The following is a 21,204-nucleotide window of genomic DNA, read 5'->3' on the forward strand; positions in this document are numbered from 1 at the left end:
ATATATATTTTATACAGCAATTTCAATCATAATGTGTAAATCACATTAAAGAAGATTGAGGCACTGTGGTTCAGAAGAGTCCAAATTTCTTCATTGCTATATATAAAGAAGTCAGTTATCTATATCAAATAATCTTTTTATTATCAACCATTTGAAAGTGTGATTTCACTTATTTTTTTGCGCTTTTCTTTGATACTGAATTAAAGCTGATACAAATTGGCCTTTAATTGTTTGGGGCAGTGGCCAAACTGATGTGATTGGGGAGGGGTAGAGAAGTGTAGTTTTTTTGTAAAAATTCTTTAATTATTTCATGGAGGTAAACATACTTGAATGCTAAATACCTGGCCTTTTCAAATAAATGCAGACCTACCTTGATTTTCACAGTAAGCCTCTATTAATTTCCATGAAACAATGTTTTCACAAATGTAAGGCAAAACAGATGTTTAATTACTTAAAAGAACTCATAATTTAAATAATTAAAACTAATTTGTGTTTAAAGCTATTTGCAGATTTATTAGAGAAACAAATACAAATATGCATTTCTACAGAACTGGTTTTTTTTTTCCAAAATGAGCTTAAAACTTGTTCCACAGTTTTTACTTGTTTATATATCTATGGTAACCCAAGTATTGGCTTCTGTACCACTTGTAATGAGACAATTGCCCTTCCATTGCAATTATAAAAAACTATTTAAAAAAAAATTCGGCACATACACGTTAAATATTTTTCCTTAAAAAAATAATCTAATCAAAATATTGAATACTTTAGATTTAAACAATATTTTATTTACAAATCTGATTGATTACTTTATTAATTACACAAGGTAATGCTTCAATTTTCAAGAACAGTTTTTTTTTAATATATAGACCAGTGGAATGATATCTAGTAATATGTACTACACTTCATTTTTTTCAAAATTAACATGACAAGTTTTCTAATACTTTCATTTTTTTTTGGAAAAAAATGTTATTTTATTGGGGCACATATCTGATGAAACAAAAAATAACATGCAGAATTCCAAAAATAATCTGTTAAAGTAATATGATACTTACCCTTTATGTAATAAGACATCTATGAACAACAGTGCATAACAATAGTATGTATTCATGTTTATGAGAAACCAAGCAGGAGGCAAAATGAGTTCATTCTGCTTTCTAATCATGTGCAATTTCATATGGCTGTTTGCATCATTTAAATAAAGTGTGTACATTAAATTTCTAAGACTGCATTGCACCCAAAATTATTATGGATAGCCATGCTTGCCCTGTATTTAATGAGTGATGAATTTCTCCTACTAACAGAGTAACTGGTCTCAAATCGTGTCTGTGATGTAAATAGTATTAAATTATATTTTCATTTCTTTCAATTGCTGCCTTGGAAAGCAAAAATTCCCTTCTTGGAGAAGACTTACAGTAAGTAAAATTTACTTAAGGACTCAGTGAGGAATCAGCACGTGAATTAAGAATGCAATATAAGAATGGATTAAAAAAATGTGATTATCAGTACCTTTGTTGAAACCTATTACCACCATTAAAATTTCCAAGGAAAGATAGGGCCTGTAACATAGGGATTCCATTCATTGTTAAATTACTAAAATCTACCAATTTAATGCTTTCATACTGTTTATTTTTTTCCAATAGAAAAATAAATCTCATACATTAGAAGTGGTACACAAAAAACTGGGATAAAATTTATCAGATTCTTGATAGCACCATTTACACATTCTTAAAGTAAACATTAATATGCACTTTCTTAGAAAGCGATATAAATATATAATACAGGACTTGCTAACCTCTGTTAACCATCTGAATACGATGGAATAATCTATCTCTACTGTGCAGGTAGGCTGTGCATGGTGGTGTGGCAATATAATTTTAAAAGTTTGTTACAGATGTGATGGGAAGCTGGAAGGAGTCGAATAAGCAGAAAAAAGAGCTTAGATCTATTGTAAGCAATGAGTCGAAATGAGCCGTTACAGGTTAGAATTTATCTTTGTTTCTGATCATTCAATGAGAAAATGACTTCCACAGAAATAGATACATTTAACTGTTTCAGGAGTGGGGTGGGTGAGGTGAAGTAGGATTGAAAGTCCTACAGGTAATAGCAATAACTGGAAGTGCAGACGAAATTGGTCTTCAGTGCAAAGAGGAAGGCAGCCGTTTAAAAAGTCTAGGTGCAATGTTGTGGTGCTGAAAGAAAAGCTCCCAGTGATAAAGGAAAAAAATAAAAACTGCAATGCAACTTCAAGCAGTAATTTTGTGGTGCTGAAAGGACAGCTCCCAGTGTTGAGGAAAAGATCTTGGATCTAGAATGAGGTGTCCAATCTGTATGATAAACAGCACACTGTGTCTCAGAGCGCCCATTCAATCTCAGTAAGTAAATGAAATATTGATTGAAAGTGACCCTGAAACAGAATGCATTAAAAAGACATAGAAAGCTGCAGAACTGAGGTAATTCGTATTCAGCATGTTCACCAGCCTCCCTATAGCAAAACAAGTCTATAAATAGTTGCATTTCATAAGATGTTTGGCCCTTGTATCATCAGTTTTCTCCATTTTGGATCAGTATAGCTGAACAGCCATTGTTACATGCCTACCTGTGGCAGTTTGAAGCCATACTAATTTTCTTGCAGTAAATTAAAGCATCACATCACAAATCAATTCTACATGGTCTATAAATTTCAGAGAATAACTTTTTAGACAGCATGAAGCTGATTTACACATAATGCACACAAACCCTTATCTGTTACCATAAATTAAAATGTAAATATCTTCAATTTAGCTTTCAGTTTTAACTAACATATAACCATGCCAACTAGCAAAAGTTTATAATTCCCATTTACAATTGAAATTGAACTGAGTGCATTTTCAGCAATACTAGCTAATAAAATACACATAATTGTTTAAATGGTTTGGCTTCAAAGTAACATTAATTCCAGATGAAATGCATGGGCTCCACAGTGGACTACTGGAATTTTGAAATAAAAGGTTGAAGATTTGCTAAGACTGAACAAAACATTTTAAAGACCCAACATTTGAAATGCTTCTAATACACATCCTAGATCACTTCCTTTCTCTTTTTCAACTAAGTGGGGCCCCAATCTTCGCCTTTGTTCACTGCTGACTCTGAGACAGCATGGTGAAAGAAATTTACATAGATATTATTTACTGTTAATGTATTATAAATGATCTGAGACTTGTGACATGCAAGGAAAAAATGAGACGGGAGACAAGTGATGCTACATGATGAACTAAGCACATTTATAATGATAAAATGAGTAAATATAATAGCGGCAATGCTAACCACTGATTCCACGAGATACACTATTTGTCAAAACTTACACAGCTACAGAGTATCGACGATAAATAGTCATTACCAATTAACACAGTTTACTACAGCTTTTCTCTTTCATTTAAACAAGCATATCATTCCCTTTTAAAATCATTCTCTAAATAAATATTTAGAGATAGAGAACTCTAAAATGAAATAACAGTCCAATGTTAAAAACTAAAAAAAAAAAATGAATCTACTCTTACAGTTTGACAGAAATGAATTATTAATAGTGGAAGGGGAAGGGATCAGGAAATAATTTCAAGTTCTCAATGTCCAAAAGTAAATTGCACAGTAAATCAATATGAAATGAAGAGTCCATATAGTTCAATGAACAAAAGGGAAAGTTCATGAGGACAAAGATCACAGTTCAGAGAGAGGCTGGACGAAATTCAGACATGGAGCATCACACTCATTGTTCTTTAATTGGTTGCACAGAAAGGAGCAGCTGGGATGCCATTTAGCTTGCTAGGATGGACGTAATCAATGGGTTGAAGTTGAGATGGAAGTAATTCTCTTTTGTAATTCAGTTGCTCAGCCAGATGATCCAGAGGTAGCCAGCATTTTATTTTTGTCCATTGAATTTAAGACTGCATGCACAGCATGAGGAGGTGCTTGGGGATGGATGCCCCTATGAGTGGCCTTGAGTGGGCAAACTCAGAGGTTAACAGATGGTGTGTCAAATGGCCTGGACAGTTGGCACTCAGGAGAGGTACAGAAGAGGGTGACAGTTGTTGGGTCTTGGGAACAAAGGCTTACTTTGAAATGACCTGTCAAAAAGCCTGACAAAGGTAGATCACACTACCTCTCAAGATAAACTGCCTCTTCTAAATAAGCATGCAGGAAATACTGTCTGGTTGGTGACATAAAAATGCTCCACAAAACATGCAAATTACCGAGTATTAGAAACTGCATTGGCTGCTAGCGCCATGCTGCAAAGACTCCATCATGGGAGCAAACAGCTAAATCACAGATAGCTTCACAGTAAAATCTACATTCACAATACTAATAGGTTTCTAGTGTTAACAAATTATACACAATTATAAGCTCTTAAAATGCAACATACTTATCAAGCAGTTGCAGATAATGAAACATTATCAGCTATCAATAATTTGTTGGCACTTTCACTTTTGTTTATAAAATTTCCAATACACTGTACCACAGTTATGTGTCTAAACAGTGAGGATGTTAATGGAGTAATGACTGTTCTACTGGCCAGGCGATGGGATCAGTAGTGAATTCAGTGCTTAAAAACAAATGTACAAACCTCTGAAGAGGTGGGACTCCATGTGAGAACTTTTGTTGAACTTACAAATGATGAAGAATGGGCCATGGCCAGCATGCAGCATTATTTCCATTGTCTAGTTCAGATGGAGAACAGGTGCTTTTATTGATCTGTAAACTTACCAATATAATTTTCCACAGTTTTAACCTTTTAAATATTTTACAGTGCTTTTATGCAACTATATTGCTTTTTGATCATTTTAAATTTAAAACTTATTTTCAAAATATTGTTTCCTACTTCACTGTGCCCTAAGCAGGAAGTAAGACTTACATGACAGTGCTTTGGCCTCACTCCATTTTAGGTCACTGACCCCACCATACTCAACCTAACAGTAGTTAATTTAGTGTTATCTAGAACTAATACTGAAAACTATACGCATATCCCTGTCTACATTCAATCATTAAACTACAATAATGCTGGTAAAATGGCAGGCTTAAATCTTACACTAGAAACACCTCTGACAAATATACACAAGCAAAGTATAGAGAACAAAACAGATCAAGAAAAAATTCTTTCTATGAAACATCTGGTAAAACACATATTATTTACATATACACATTGTCAACATAGTCGCATTCATTTGCATAATTATATATTAATAACAGAAAAACTTCACTTCTGCAAAGTACAGTACATCCTTCTTGAAAATGGGGTAAAGGAGGGGTTAAAACAATCTGATGTACAATCGGGGCACTCAACCCACTTTCTGAGGATTGGCAGCCCGAACTCCTTGCTCATATGTGATCCTTTGTGTAATTAAATACTGAGCAGCCTGTGTTGCAGCTGGTGTTCCAGTAATGGTTACCTTCCGATTCCTTGTGCCAGGTACGAATTCTCCTTTTTTGGAGATCTGTATCCTTGCACCAGTCAACTCCTGGTATTCCACTAATGTTTTCCCTCCTTTGCCAAGTATTGCACCAACTAAGTTTTCTGGCACTGCTATTTCAACTACATCCTTTGATCCATCTGTGGATTTTTCTGTTCCTAGAATGGCACTGGCAGCTAGGGGAGAAGCAGCTCCAAAATATCCATTGGTTGCAGCAGTAGCAGCAGCCAGGCTACCTAATGCAAATGTCCCCGCCGTACCACCAGCTGTGCTGCCACTGGCTGAGGCTTCACTGGCATAGGTGGCCAACAAATTGGCTGCTGCTGCTGCTGGGTTGGCACTGGCAGCTGCTGCAGCCAAGGCCCCTGTTGCTGCCGCTTGACTGAGACCTAAACCTAATGTGTTGAGATTATATCCGTAGCTGGCTAAAGTATTAAGTGCAGAGGTGATGGCCACCAGGTCATTGCCTGTGAAGCCAGATAAAACTGCTGGAAAGGCTGCAACGCCAGCAAGGTTAGCATGTCCTAATAGCCCTGCGGCTGCTGCAGCGGTTGGTAACACTTCAGCAGTGTTTGCATAAGGAGATCCGGTTGGATTGGAATTTGCCACTGGACCTGTAACATTGGCATAACTGATATTGAGACAGCTGCCACTCTGTGGATCCTCTTGTATCTTCTGGATGATAAGTTCAACAGCTTTTCGGTTTTGTTCAGGTTCTCCACTCACAGTGACAACCCTCTCTTGCAAGTTGATCCCATCAGGTTTCTGGGAAAGCTGCACCCAAGCCCCTGACTGCTCCATTATAGCCTTCACAGTAGCACCTCCCTTCCCTATTATCAGACCTGCTGTGCTGTTGGGAACTATAATCTTTACCTGTAATTAAAAAAAATACGTATAAATAATACTTCTGTTTTGCGCATATACATTATATTACTTTGCTATCCTAGCAAAAGTAAAATAAGTGAAAATTAATTTAAACATGATTTATGAAAGACAGAAATAGCACAACTTCTAAAGTGACTTTTATCACATTTTAATACACTTATCTTGTAAAATCAGAATTTTTAAAAGAAAATGCAATTTTCAGTTTAAAATTATTAAACAGAATTTTCCTTGAGATTTGTTGCATTTTGCAGTACAACTTATAAGAAATTAGTATGTTTTAAAAAGAGGGTATCATAACTATACATCAATGGCAACATTTTTATATAGCTTCAAAATAAAAATAATGTGGATATTCTTCACCTATTATAGCTTTAAGAATACCTTTGGTCTAAAACATATAAAAACAAAGAGTGCAGGATTATGATGCAAAGTTAGTAAAGATAAAAGTAGTAAAGTTCTAGCTTGAGTCCATTCAAAAAATTAATTTCATGTTCCTTATCACCTAGTAATTTTTGTGTTATTCAAAATTTACTTGTTTCATGACTAATATTTTCTGAAATCAATAATTACTAGTAGTATTTTGATTTTTCACCTAAACTGACACACAACATATAACTATAAAAATAACAAATATTTCTAAATAATTAATATAAAAAATTTCAGTCACTATGAGGTAGGTCTTGAAGGCTATTTGAGAATATTCCCTGGCTGTTCTACTTAAATTTGTAAAATGACTATTTTAGTTAGATACTTTTCTTTCTGGCAGTAATAGCTACATTTTAAAAAATAGGGCTTACAACCATATTATCAAAGGTGACTGAAAAATTACTGGAGTCACATGAATACTTACAATGATCCAATGTGACCATATGAAGTATAGGCATTTTAGCTAATTTGTATTGAAACATCCACCCACGAAACCCAGCCTAGTTTGATTTATTTAAGTACAATCAAATACTATTATAGAAAGTATAAAATCAGTAGGGTAGTTACCATAACCCCTGAAATTAAAATATAAATATTAAAATTTTTATTCTGGTGGCACAAAGATCCCCACGGTGTTGTTTTAGGACTCCTTGGGTAGGTCAGAGACTGTGAGTGCTGTGTCGCTGACAAAGCACTAAAGGAACCGCCTTCCCCGTTCTAGATATTAAAATGGGCAGGTTGAAACAATTTATTGAAAAATGAACAGGAATTAGTTGAGATATTCTATGAAATATTTCACCAGCTAGTTTTTAGCAAGTATTGCCATGCTGTCTTTAAGACAAATATTTTAAAGAAATAACAGCCATGCAATTTTGCTCTTGAAGGTAGCAGGCAGTGAAAGTATAAATTCAAATTCCAGACTGGGTCATCTCATAAATATGTTTACATGTATTAACACACATGTACATTCACACACAACTTTTCTTTTCCACACCTATAATTGATAGGAACAGGATGTTGTTTCATTCCAGTTTGTGTATAAAATAATTTCATTTTAAATGGAAACAACCTAAACTGTCTAGAAACATTTTTTAGAAATATCAAATATATCCTTCATATCCCCGATTAAGTGCATTGGATTTCAAGAGGTCGACAGAGAAATAATTTTTTAAAACATGTCAATTTGTTAATTTTGTTCACAGACCTTTTTTATAGAAACATATGTTTGAAATGCTATATAGTATGTTAGTATTATAATTAGAAAGTTAAACCATGATTACCCCTTATATTAATTATAAAGATGAATTAGAATCATCCTTCTATTTTACTGTGCACATGAAGTATTGAGAAAATGTACTTTTAAGGGTTTAAATATGTGAATGTTAAATATGATATTTTACAAATAAGTACTTCTTTTCAAAATCAGAACATTTTTTATACAGTTGAAAACATTTATATACTGGCAAAATGTAGTGTTTTAACATAATTTTTATGTTTTAACACAATTTTTGCAAAGAAAAATATATTAATTAACCAAAACTTTCAAAAGAGCTGTTCTTCAATTAGTTTAAATTCTAATATCACTTTTGTTTTGCCCAGCGTAGTAATTACCTGCATGATTATAACCCAAGAAGAGACGAGCACATGAAAGTTTAACTATGGGAACTGTTCTACACACTGTCAATAAAAAGTAATGAAATATATAAATTTAAAATATCTTAAAATCGCCTTATGCTTCTATGAGATGTAGAAAGGTAATACTAATTTCTACTACACTGCACACCAGTCCACCAGTCTTCTACTATATTTACTGTTCTATTCTTCCAAAAGAACTTGCAGATGTGTGCAAAGTACTTTCATTATTGCACATTAGTCTGTCCTTTCTTTTATTTGTCCCATTAGTCATTTTTCTTTCTTTCCAATATTCAAAGATGCTGAAATAATGCATAGTTCAGAAATGGTGTGTAAACTTTTCATAAAAGTAAACATCTTGCAAAATATCTGTCTCTTTGTAAACTGAAAAATGACACCATCCCATGTATCTTTATATTAAAGATATCCTTCTAATACAAATTAGACACACACACACACACAAAGTCATCTTTATGTAATAAGTACTATTCCCTGGATTTTAGTTTTAACTATTTGAAATTATCTTATATAAAATACTGCCAGCCATAATTGCTATTTTATCAAATAGTGACGTGGTCCCCAAATTTTGTTGGTAGAACTTACATCTGTCCACATATAACTTAATAAGGGTGTGTTATGATTTAAGAGAAAGTATTAATGATTGCATATTAACATTAGTAGTAGCACTCCTTAATTTTAGATAGTAATAGTTCTACATAAGATTACTGATCTTAGAAATTAAATTAAAAAATTAAGGAAAATATAAATATAAAAAATTATTAAATTCCAAATAAAAAAATATAAATACTGAATAGCCTAGCCAAAGGAACATGTCACCCAACTTTTGTTTTACCCAAGAAAATGAAAAAGCTCTCATGGGGCTCCTGAGTGACTCAGTCAGTTAAAAGTCTGACTCTTGGTTTTGGCTCAGATCATGATCTCATGGTTCATGAGTTTGAGCCCCACGTGGGGCTCTGCGCTAACAGTGCAGAGCCTGCTTGGGATTCTTTCTCTCTCTGTCCCTGTCTCCCTCTGCCCCTCCCCCATATGCTCTCTCTTTCTCTCAAAATAAATAAATAAAATACATACATACATACATACATACATACATACATACATAAAAATTTTAAAAGATGTGGAACCTTTAAAAAAAAAACCTCTCAGATTTATACTTTTTTTCTTGAAGAATTAAAAAATATGTATGTATCTATTTGCACACTTAATATGGACACTAACAAGAAACACACTCTGAAAATGAGAAGTTGAGACAAAAAGAAAAATGAATCCATTTGCAGTGTCTCAGAAAAGTAATGTGCTAGTGCCATTTTATGTGTCAGGCCAGAGCCAAGAAGAAGTGAGGCACTAATGTGGAAGCCTGGAGATAGCAGGCAACTGAATAGTGGGTAGGGTAGGGAAGAGAAAAGGAGGGTGGAAAATTATGTAAGATGGTCTACTTGTTTATTTCTTAGATATAGGAATATAGCATTTACCAGTGAAAAAGTCTGTGCATTGATAGCATTTGCAATACTGACTCACATATGTATATGCATACTTATCTCTAAATCTTTTTTTTTAATGTTTACTTTTTAGAGAGAGAGAGAGATAGGGCACGAGTGGGAGAGGAGCAGAGAGAGAGGGAGACACAGAATCCAAAGCAGGCTCCAGGCTCTGAGCTGTCAGCACAGAGCCTGATGGTGGCTCAAACTCACGAACTGCGAGATCACGATCTGAGCCAAGGTCGAATGCTGAACCCACTGAGTCACCGAGATGGCCCTCTATACTTATTTCTAAAGAATTGAGAATAACAATAATAATAATAAAGCTGAGTCCTAGACAGCACACAAGTCATTTGGTGTAACATATACCAACTAAATCAGACATAATGTTGACAGTTATAAATCAGTTTTCAGAACTATACTCTAGAGTTGCTACCATCAATTCAATCTTTTATGGAATACTGAGTGGCCCAGGTCCTGTGTTGGGAGTTAGAGATAAAGGATATATATGACAGTGCTCCTACCTGTAAGAAAATTATAGATTAGTTGTAGAAAAAAAGATGTGTAAATGCAACAGTGCAGTGAAGTCTTAAAAGTGCTGGTATATAAGGGCATGAAGAGTACAAAGTAGACACAAAGCCTAACTGGAAGGAGAAGGAGTAAGTAAGAAAACCTCTGAGAGACAGTGATTATATTTATCTAAATGTCTTTCACATTTTTTGTACTGTAAGAATCCTATTCTCAGATCTACCCTATGACCCAGAAATTGCACTGCTAGGAATTTACCCAAGGGATACAGGAGTGCTGATGCATAGGGGTCCTTGTACGCTAATGTTTATAGCAGCACTTTCAACAATAGCCAAATTGTGGAAAGAGCCTAAATGTCCATCAACTGATTAATGGATAAAAACATTGTGGTTTATATATACAATGGAATACTACATGGCAATGAGAAAGAATGAAATATGGCCTTTTGTAGCAATGTGGATGGAACGGGAGAGTGTTAGGCCAAGTGAAATAAGTCATACAGAGAAAGACAGATACCATATGTTTTCACTCTTATGTGGATCCTGAGAAACTTAACAGAAGACCATGGGGGAGGCGAGGGAAAAAAAAAAAAAAAGGTTAGAGAGGGAGGGAGCCAAAACATAAGAGACTTAAAAACTGAGAACAAACTGAGGGTTGATGGGGGGTGGGAGGGAGGGGAAGGTGGGTGATGGGTATTGAGGAGGGCACCTGTTGGGATGAGCACTGGGTGTTGTATGGAAACCAATTTGACAATAAATTTCATATTAAAAAAAGAATCTTATTCTCTATTATCAGACATTCCCATAAGGTTGCTCTCTGTTATCTCTGTGTTGGAGAGCTCCCATTCGAACCTAAACCTATTTGAATAGTAATCGTGTGCTTAAGTATTGTTTTTAAAGAAAAAAATCTTTACTTAAATTTTCCCTATTCCTAGACTTATAATTATGTATTATCAAATAAACATGAGATAAGATTAACAATATAATTATACTAATTTTACTAGCATCAACTGCTTTTCAGGGGGAAAAAAGTAATTAAGTGACTATTTCTCTATGTGCAGCCAAAGAAGAACCTCTATTGGAATCCAGTATCAAAACCACTAAATAGGTAGGTTTTAATGTTGATATGTTTCTGATTAAAAATAAGTATTAAGACAAACAAATTTACTCTTTTGCCAAATATGACCTGTAACTCATCATGGTTTTATAAAACAATGAGTGTCTGTAGTCACATTTCATCATCATGGCAGGAAAATTACCTATTTCATAAAGCCATATCTTAATATACATGCAAAACAAGGTCCATTATAATTTAAGATATCTCAATGAATAGTATGTACTATTTTATTTAGGGCTGCCATATTATATAGCACATATGCATGGACTTACATTTGTAAAGCAATGACTATCAATAGTGGATACTTTTCATTCATTCATTCGTTCATTCACTCACTCATCCATCCAACATCTGATCTTCCTTCTTCTGGCAACAGACCCCAGTTTTCCTTTGGAGGCACCCTTTCTCATTCTTAGCACATGTGCTTCCGGTAAGGCTGACAACTTTCCAATGCTCTAGCAGTGGAAACACAACAAAGCCTGACACATCAAAATTCCCACACCCCTGGCAGGTATTGATTTAGGATTAAGAACATGATCCAGGATGGCCCAGTAAGAGTTAACCTGAGAATCTGGTAAAACTGATGGGACAGAGATAGTTGTATTTCTAATCTAGCAGAGCATAAGCCTGACAGTAGTATCTCACCACCATATGGAAAGAGAAAAAACCTGACTGAAAAATAAAGTTAACCGAGATAAAAGGAAACTCCAGAAATGGAGAGAGAAAATTTCTGACAGCATTCTCGCATCTGAATCTAACCATGTCTAAAGCCTGCCCAGATCAATGTAATTCCCTTTTTTAAGCCACTTTGATGTTGGATTTCTATAATTTAGAACAAGCCAACTGGTATATTAGAAACTTTTACACTCTTACTATATCATATATTATTTGCCTATCTAAAAGAAATAGCATATTTTGTTGTATGTCTTGATGCTTTAAAAATCAAGACATTACCAAGATATACCCTACATGATCTAAAAGAATAAATCTCTTTCATTTACGTAATGTACACCTTTGGCTGCTGAGACAGCATTTAGTAGTGTCCAATGAAGATGCATGTGTCATTTGGGGATCTATCTTGAATTGCTGACTAAAGTAAATTGAAAACATCTTTTCCTTTGATTATAGATTTTATACCGATTAATAACTGCCTTCTGAAAAGTGTGGATTTGACAAAATATGTACAGGATTGCTACATGAATACAAAATATTGAAATAAAAAAAAGCAACTCTTCTAACTTTCTAGTAGTCTGTTTAATCTTCCCACTTTTGATAATCAAATCAAAGGCAATACAGTTTTCATAAACATGCATAGTATCACTGTAAATGCCATGCTGTCTTTTCTTAGATATCTTCACCCTCTTTTTCCCCACCACTACCAACACCAGGTTTGAAACCCAGGAGCCATCTGTGCCTTTTCTTGCTCCCTAGATGTCTACATCCTATTATGTACTATTGATTTTTTTTCTCTCTGAAATGCTTCTTTTAAGACTGGTATGCTATGCTGAATCCAAACTTTACCTTCCAATTCTTGGATATACTCTATATTCATTGTTTTTCCATGTCTTTGCTTATTGTTTATTCATTTGTCCCAACTGACTGAAATGTTATATACCTATATTCCCACACTGTTCTTTACTTGAGAATGCATATTTTTGCCTCCTTAAATCTTATATGTCCTGTAAGAGCAGTTCAAATGCAATAGCGCTTGTAAACTCAATCCTGGTTCTCTAAAGAAGTGTCAAATACTTCTCTGTATTTCTTATTATGTTACTTATTCTATGCTGGCTTACATTAGCATGCAACAGATACTTATCTCTCTCACAAAATTATATTTTCTGGAAAGCCATTATTTTATTTAGTTTTGGATTTATTATTTGCACTTAATTGACAGGATCAGTTGGATAACAGTTTAAAAGATAAAACCAAAAAGTAAAATATAGATTAATAAGAACCAAATAATAAACTATTTAAAAGATTCCATCATGGCCATGCAATTGTGTGTATGTGTGTATGTGTGTGTGTAAAAATAAGACATCCGGTTCTTAAAACAAGAATAACTTTACCACCTCTAAAATCCAAAATTCAAAGATTATCCTTTCAACTGGAACCATCATATATTAGTAATTCACCAAAATGATCAACACAAAGGGAAAGAGGAGAAGTGCCCGTTATGTGTTCTCTAGAACTTTTAGAAAACATGGAATTGTTCCTTTGGCCACATACATGTGAATCTACAAGAAAGGTGACATTATGGACATCAAGGGAATGGGCACTGTTCTAAAAGGAATTCCCCACAAATGTTACCATGGCAAAACTGGAAGAGTCTACAATGTTACCCACATACTGTTGGCACTGTTGTGCACAAACAAGGGCAAGATCCTTGCCAAGAGAATTAATGTACCTATTGAGCATATAAACCACTCAAAGAGCCGAGATAGCTTCCTGAAGTGTGTGAAGAAAAATGGTAAGAAAAAGAATGTAGTCAAAGAGAAAGGTACTTGGGTTCACCCGAAGTGCCAGCCTGTCTCACCCAGAGAATCACACTTTCTGAGAACCAATGGAAAGGAGCCTGAGCTGCTGGAACCCATTCCCTGTCAATTCATGGGATGGTAAGTGTAAAAAAAAATACCTCAAGACTAAAAAAATATTCAAAGATTATATGTCAAACATACTAAAATACACAAAAAGATAAATGCATAGATGTTTGAATCTTACAAAATTACTGAAATCAGTAACACTCATAGATTTATGGTTACTAACATTATGAATGGATGTTGTACTGTGTCAAATGCTTTTTCTGCATCCGATGAAATGATCATATGGTTCTTATCCTTTCTTTTATTAATGTGGTGTATCACATTGATTGATTTGCAAATATTGAACCACACTTACATCCCAGGAATAAATCTCACTTGATTGCAGTTAAATGATTTTTTAATGTATTGTTGGATTTGGTTTGCTGGTATTTTGTGGAGGATTTTTCATCTATGTTCATCAGAGATATGGGATTGTAGTTTTCTTTTTTAGTGGAGTTTTTATCTGGTTTTGGTATCAGAGTAATGCTGACTTCATAGAATGAATGTGGAAGTTTTTCTTCCTTTTCTATTTTTAGAATAGTTTAAGAACAGGTATTAACTCTTCTTTAAATGCTTGGTAGACTATGCCTGTGAAGTCATCTGGCCTTGGATTTCTGTTTGTTGGGAGGTTCTTGTTTATTTTTTATTATACTGATTCAATTTCTTTGCTGGTTATTGGTCTATTTAAGTTTTCTATTTCTTCCTGTTTCAGTTTTGGTACTTTATACAAATGGTGTTGCAAAAAGTGGACATCAACATGCAAAAAAAACTGGACCACTTTTTTACAGTTAAGTAAAAAACCACTTTTTTACATTTTATGTTAAAAATGGATTAATGACCTAAATGTGAGGTAAGAAACCATGTAAATCATACAGAAGAACACAGGCACTGTGTTCTCTGACATTGGCTGTAGCACTTTCTTTCTAGGTATGTCTCTGGAGGCAAGGGAAACAAAACCAAAATAAACTACTGGGACCTCATCAAAATAAAAAGCTTCTGCATGGTAAGAACAATCGACAAAACTGTAAGGCAAACTACAGAATGGGAGAAGGTATTTGCAAATGGCAAATATACTAACCTGGTTATACTAACCTGATAAAAGGTTAGTATCCAAAATATATAAATAACTCATAAAACTCAACCCTGAAAAACAAATTCCAATTTAAAAAAATGGACACAAGACATGAACAGACAATTTTCCAAAGAAAAAACACAGATGGTCAACAGACACCTGAAAAGATGCTCAACATCTTTGATCATCAGGGAAATACAAATCAAAACTACAATGAAATATCACCTCAGGGTTCCTGGGTAGCTCAGTTGGTCAAGCATCTGACTCTTGATTTTGGCTCAGGTGATGATCTCAGGTTCCTGAGATCGAGCCCTGTGTCAGGCTCTTCGCTGACAGTGCAGTCTGCTTGGGATTCTCTCTCTCCCTCTCTCTCTGCCCCTCTCCCGCTCATGATCTCTCTCTCTCTCTCTCTCTCTCTCTCTCTCTCTCAAAATAAATAAATAAACTTAAGAAAAAAAGAAAGATAACCTCACACCTGGTCAGAGTGGTTAAAATCAACAACACAAGAAACAATAGGTGTTGGCGAGAAAGAGGAGAAAGGGGAATCCTTTTGCACTGTTGGTGGTAATGAAAACTTGTGCAGCCACTGTAGAAAACAGTATGGAGGTTCCTCAAGAAGTTAAAAATAGAACTACCCTACAATCCAGCAATTGCACTACTATTTACCCAAAGAATATGAAAATACTAATTCAAAGGGATACATGCACCTCTATGTTCATAACAACATTATCTACAATAGCCAAATTATGGAAACAGCCCAAGTGTCCATCAACTGATGAATGGATAAAGAAGATGTAGTATAGGTATTCAGCCATCAAAAAGAATGAAATCTTGCCATTTGCAATGACATGGATGGAGCTAGTGAGTATTACACTAAGCAAAATAAGTCAGAAGGACTAATACCATATGATTTCACTCATATACAGAATTTAAGAAAAAAAAACAAACAAGCAAAGGGGAAAAAAAAATAGGGAGGCAAACCAAGAAACAAACTCTTAACTACAGAGAACAAACTGATGGTTACCAGAGGGGACGTTGGGTGAAACAGGTGATGGGGATTAAGGCATGTACTTGCTGTAATAAGCAAGCTGTATGGAAGTGATGAATCACCATATTGTATACCTAAAACTAATATTACACTGTATGTTAACAACTGAAATTTAAATAAAAACTTGAGAAAAAAATCACTAACATTATAAGAATTAAATGATTAAATATGCACTATATGCCTCTTCTTAAATGTTCATTGATATATATTATGTTTTTCCTATGACACTTCATAGTTTGTTACCCCTTACCCACTAAGGTTTTGTGGCTAGGCTTCCTTAGCCATCAAAATATAGTCAGATTGGTTCTAAAAGTCCAGAATACAAATATATTAGCATTTCCTTGATTATGTGATGAACTGGATCAATTAATTACATGACTCAAATGACAGTTTCTACTGAGTCATAATCACAATTCATAACTGGTGCAATTACCTCCTACCTCTTTGCCTTGGTTCAAGTAATTACATTTTTACCTCAGAATAATTAAAAGTTTATACTTCATTTTATATCTTCTTTCAAAGAGCCATACTCTATTTCCCCTTGCGGATACAAGATATGAGAGAGAATGACAGACAATACACCTCTTTTCTTGTGTGTATCCTTGGAAGAAGACAAAAACTGAATGATGATCCCCATGAAATTTCTAAAGGCAAATAAAGTTTAACTTAACTATATTTTTACTTCATACATTTTTTCACTTTGCCCCTTGAAGCATTATTCAAAGTTAGCTTGTTTTTTTTTTTTTTTTCTTTTCCTTTTGATGACTGCTGCCTATGTTAAAGACACATCACATCACATTCCAGACAGGGATACACTTAGGTATAAGAAAAATAGGAAAAATCATTTTTTATAGGAAAAGAAAAGCACTTTAAATGATTCCTATTGAGATGCTAAATGCTCTAAACATAATTACGTCAAAAAAGAAAAATACCAGACGTCAAACAACTATAAAGAAACCATAAAAGTTGTAAATAATAAACCATTTTAGGGCAGCCTATTATTTACAAATGAAAATAACTTGCAGTATTGTCTTCTTAATGCTTACTAAACCATATTTTACTAAAATGAGGGTAAACTCCCATTTGTCAACATCATCTACATGTCAAATTATCAAAAACCTCTTAGAAATCATTATTATTATTACTATTATTATTTTAAACCATATCTTCTTAGACAAACTGTTTTAGAGTTTACATAATAAGATATATGTTCAGAGTTCTTAATTCCAATTAGTGAAAAAATGTACTTGAAATATTTGGGCTTTTAATATGAAAACTAATGCTTTTAATTTAATATTTTAAAAGCTGTAATGTCAATTTAAAAAGTGAAAAATAGCTATGAACATTAAAGGAGGGGTTGTGTTCACAGAAGTGGATGATGAAAAGGTATGAAAGATAAGGACAGAGGGAATCAAGAATTCTACTTTGGATATTTTAAGTTTGAAATCCTCATTAGACATCTAAGTGATGACAGCAAGTAGGTTATTGGCTATAGGTCTGGTGATCATAGGAAATTTGAGGTTATTTAAAACAATAGAAATGGATAAGGTAATTTACGGGAAGGTAAAAGTGAAAAAACTCATTAAATAGTGAACAGTAAAGAACTTTGATAAGAAAATAAAAACTGCTAAAATCAATCAGAGATATTTAAAATAGAGCAGCAAAATTAATCACTTTAAAAAAAGTGAACCAAATGTACATGAGGTAATGGTCTAACTATTAATCTTTTTTTTTTATTTTAATGTTTATTTACTTTTGAGAGAGAGTGCAAGCGAGTCGGGGAGGGGCAGAGAGATAGGGAGTCACAGAATCTAAAGCAGACTCCAGGCTCTGAGAGGTCAACATAGAGCCTGACATGGAGCTTGAACTCACAAACCGTGAGTTCATGACCTGAGCTGAAGTTGGATGCTCAACCGACTGAGCCATTCAGGCACCCCTTAATCTCTTTCTTTTAAAAAATGTGTAATAGTATATATTACCTCTTGGAAATCACTATGGAGAATACATTAAGTTATAAAATGAACATAAGCTTTGCCTTAGTGTCTATCTCTCCTTTTGTGATCCTTCTGGAAAATAACCCAGAACACGGAAAATATCACATACAAAGAACAGTGTACAGGCACTACATGGAATTATAAAATGATGTGGAAAACAACACAAAATTCTAAAATATATGTAAATGTGTATGTAGAGTTTGGATTAAGTAGTGTAAAATTATATGCAGGTAAAACTGAAATGAAGGGAATAACAGAGACTGAATTTCAGGTGACATTTTTTCCCCCTACCAGGTAAACTTTGTCTTATTTTAATATTTTAAAAGCAGTGTAATAAAACGAAATAAAAAAGTTACTTCCAAATTAAACTGCTGAATAAACAAATTATGTAAAAGTAGAATAAACAACATATTTAAAATAGTTTTAATACATTTCTTGGTACTCACTGCACAATTATTTATTCAGTGCCTATGGTGTGCCAGGTACTGGTGCAGATGTTGGGGATTTTATAGAAGTCAATAAAAAGAATTAGATCTCCCTTTTATGAAGCTTACAGTCAGGTAGCATCTATCATAAAGAGTACTAAATATTTAAATTTATATTATACAAGTAGTTGAGAAATGATAGAAAGGAGACTTAGAAAATACTTTTAAATTTTAAAATAAGGTAACTTAAAGTCATAGTTTTAAATAAGAATCATGTAATTAAAATAAATACCTATCTAGGAAAACCAGAACGTTAATGTTAGAATTTAAAAATTTTTTAAATTCTGAGTTTATTCATAGATTGATTTAATATGCTATGATATAACCAAACTAATTAGATATTTTCAGAAGTAAACATCTCAACTATGTTTGAAAAATCAGTCTCCACTTAAACTTCTGTAAGTAGATGAATTTTAAAAACTTGCATAATTTGGACTTTTAATTTTGTTTTTTCAAATTTTTGATTAAGCCATTTTTACCATTAAAATTAAATGTTATTATTTAGTTGAAAAGCTTGATGTGCAATATTTTTTACCTGATTTAAGCTACTTTGAAGTCAAATACAGGTGCTTACAAGTATTTTATATTTACTAATCATCCTAATACAACACTGCTTATATTTGATTTTACCAACAATTTTTCTGAAGCCAGTACTTTTTTTTTAAAGATAATACGTGTTTTCATTTCAGTAACATACTAGTAAAGTTTGATAATTTACTATCACAAGTGACTATCGTTAAGAATATGAATATTTCACAAATTATTCTTAATTAACACTGGAGATAAACAAATATTAACATAAAAGCCTACAGAAGAATGCCTGTAATTTAACAAACTGTATTATTAGTCACAAAACTAAGCTCTTTCCCTAAATATGGATTGAAGTAGTTCACTTCTAATATTTAATAAATCATAAATAAAAACATTAATTTTGTAACTTCTATTACTTGGCTCAAAACAAATTGCAGTTAGTTAATAAAATAGAGCATTTCCTTTTCCAAAATATTTTTAAAGAGTATCTTAAAAAAATAGTATCATCTAATACAAGAAAAAAACAATAGCTAAACCAAACACTTAATAAAATGAATTATAAAGGTATAAGGTTTAGAAGAAAAGATGAAAATGATCAACTTATTATCTCCTAGGATATTCCTTAATCAAAGATAAATTAGAAAAGTCAAAAATGAGAAATAATTATTTATTCTATAGTGAATAGGAGTCAAACTGTCTAATCTGGCAAAACTACTCTTATTTGAAAGAACATGCAAAGACATTCACATGCTTCCAATTTCTAAGCATTTTAAAAAGTAAAATATTGAAAATAAACTTGATAACTACCCCTTTTATATGGCTTTATTTGAAAGATTACAAAAAATTCTATTGAACTGTACGTGCGTGTGCGCGCGCACACACACACACAGAGCAAGAAGACTAATACACATTCCAGAGTACAGAGCATTAAATGCTTTGGTTATATAAATGCCTGTATAATGTGCTGTCTTGAGAACACGCTGTGGTGTAAGAATTACTACAGCTATGACTGCAAGAAAAACGTTGGTGAAATAAATAAAACACCTTTATCTAGTAGGTAGTCCAGAAAGACAGATAATTGCAAATCTGCCTACTCATGAGCCAATGCCCGAGTCATGTATGGGATGTAAAATAAACGACATTACAGAGTGACTATTTCATTCTTTTTCCCTGAAGTATACCACTTTTTTTTTCAATCTGAGTAACTGTAAAGCACTAGATTTTCCATAAACAGGAATATATCTTCATTTGAAATTGTACCTTCAAAAGGGACTTCGGAAGGTCACATAGGCTGGTATCTACCATAAGGTGTATTATGCAAACATAAATTAGGTGCTTTCAGTAGCAATTCTTAACTTGCTCTCAGGCAGATCCTCTGATTCCCACCATTGGGTGTGAAGAACACACTATCTACAGCATAGCAAACTAACTTAGAAGCTTGCAATGGAATGACTATGGTTAGAAACATTCATTTAACCCCTTTCCATAATTTTTGTAATCTGTATATAAAGATACACAACGTAAGAGAACTCCTAATCATTCCTGGTAATCGTCAAGGACTATTAATGCTATGTGAAAAGATAATCACCCTTTGCATAATAACTCTTCATAAATTTAAGTTGTACTAGTTATAGTTAGTAAACTCTTACTGTTTTCAATGCTAAACCTAACACCTACCCTTCAACTTTTGCACAAATCAAAGATTTTTTCTTTAATTTATTATTTTTCAAATAAAGTATGTTATTTAATGAAAAAAGTCTTAATAAACTAAAGTCTGAGAGAAGAGACAGTGTAAGTATAGTACACATTTTAGTCAACTAATATGTATTTTTCATATAGTAAACAGCTTCAGAAAACATTTCTTTAACTCTTTAAATATAGACACCCAATCTCATGCAAGATCTATTAAGTAAGTATCTCCACAGGTATTTCTGATGTAAAAGTAGGATTGAGAACCTTTGATGTATTAAG

General features: G+C 33.4%; 1 protein-coding gene and 1 pseudogene across 5 annotated transcripts in view; one reads left to right on the forward strand and one right to left on the reverse strand.

The window, feature by feature from the left end:
- Positions 1-3,236: 3,236 nt before the first annotated feature.
- The window catches only part of NOVA1 (NOVA alternative splicing regulator 1), a 150,716-nt gene continuing 132,748 nt past the window's right edge, over positions 3,237-21,204 (reverse strand). For all 5 annotated transcript variants that reach the window (XM_045450582.1, XM_045450581.1, XM_045450584.1 and 2 more), the window contains one exon: positions 3,237-6,314. In XM_045450582.1, coding sequence (XP_045306538.1) covers positions 5,310-6,314 — 1,005 coding nt within the window. In that variant the 3' untranslated portion in view covers positions 3,237-5,309. The remainder of the gene's footprint in view (positions 6,315-21,204) is intronic.
- Positions 13,661-14,166, forward strand: LOC123583487 (annotated as a pseudogene).

Source organism: Leopardus geoffroyi, chromosome B3 (genome assembly GCF_018350155.1).
Source record: "Leopardus geoffroyi isolate Oge1 chromosome B3, O.geoffroyi_Oge1_pat1.0, whole genome shotgun sequence".
In the NCBI taxonomy this organism is placed as follows: domain Eukaryota; kingdom Metazoa; phylum Chordata; class Mammalia; order Carnivora; family Felidae; genus Leopardus; species Leopardus geoffroyi.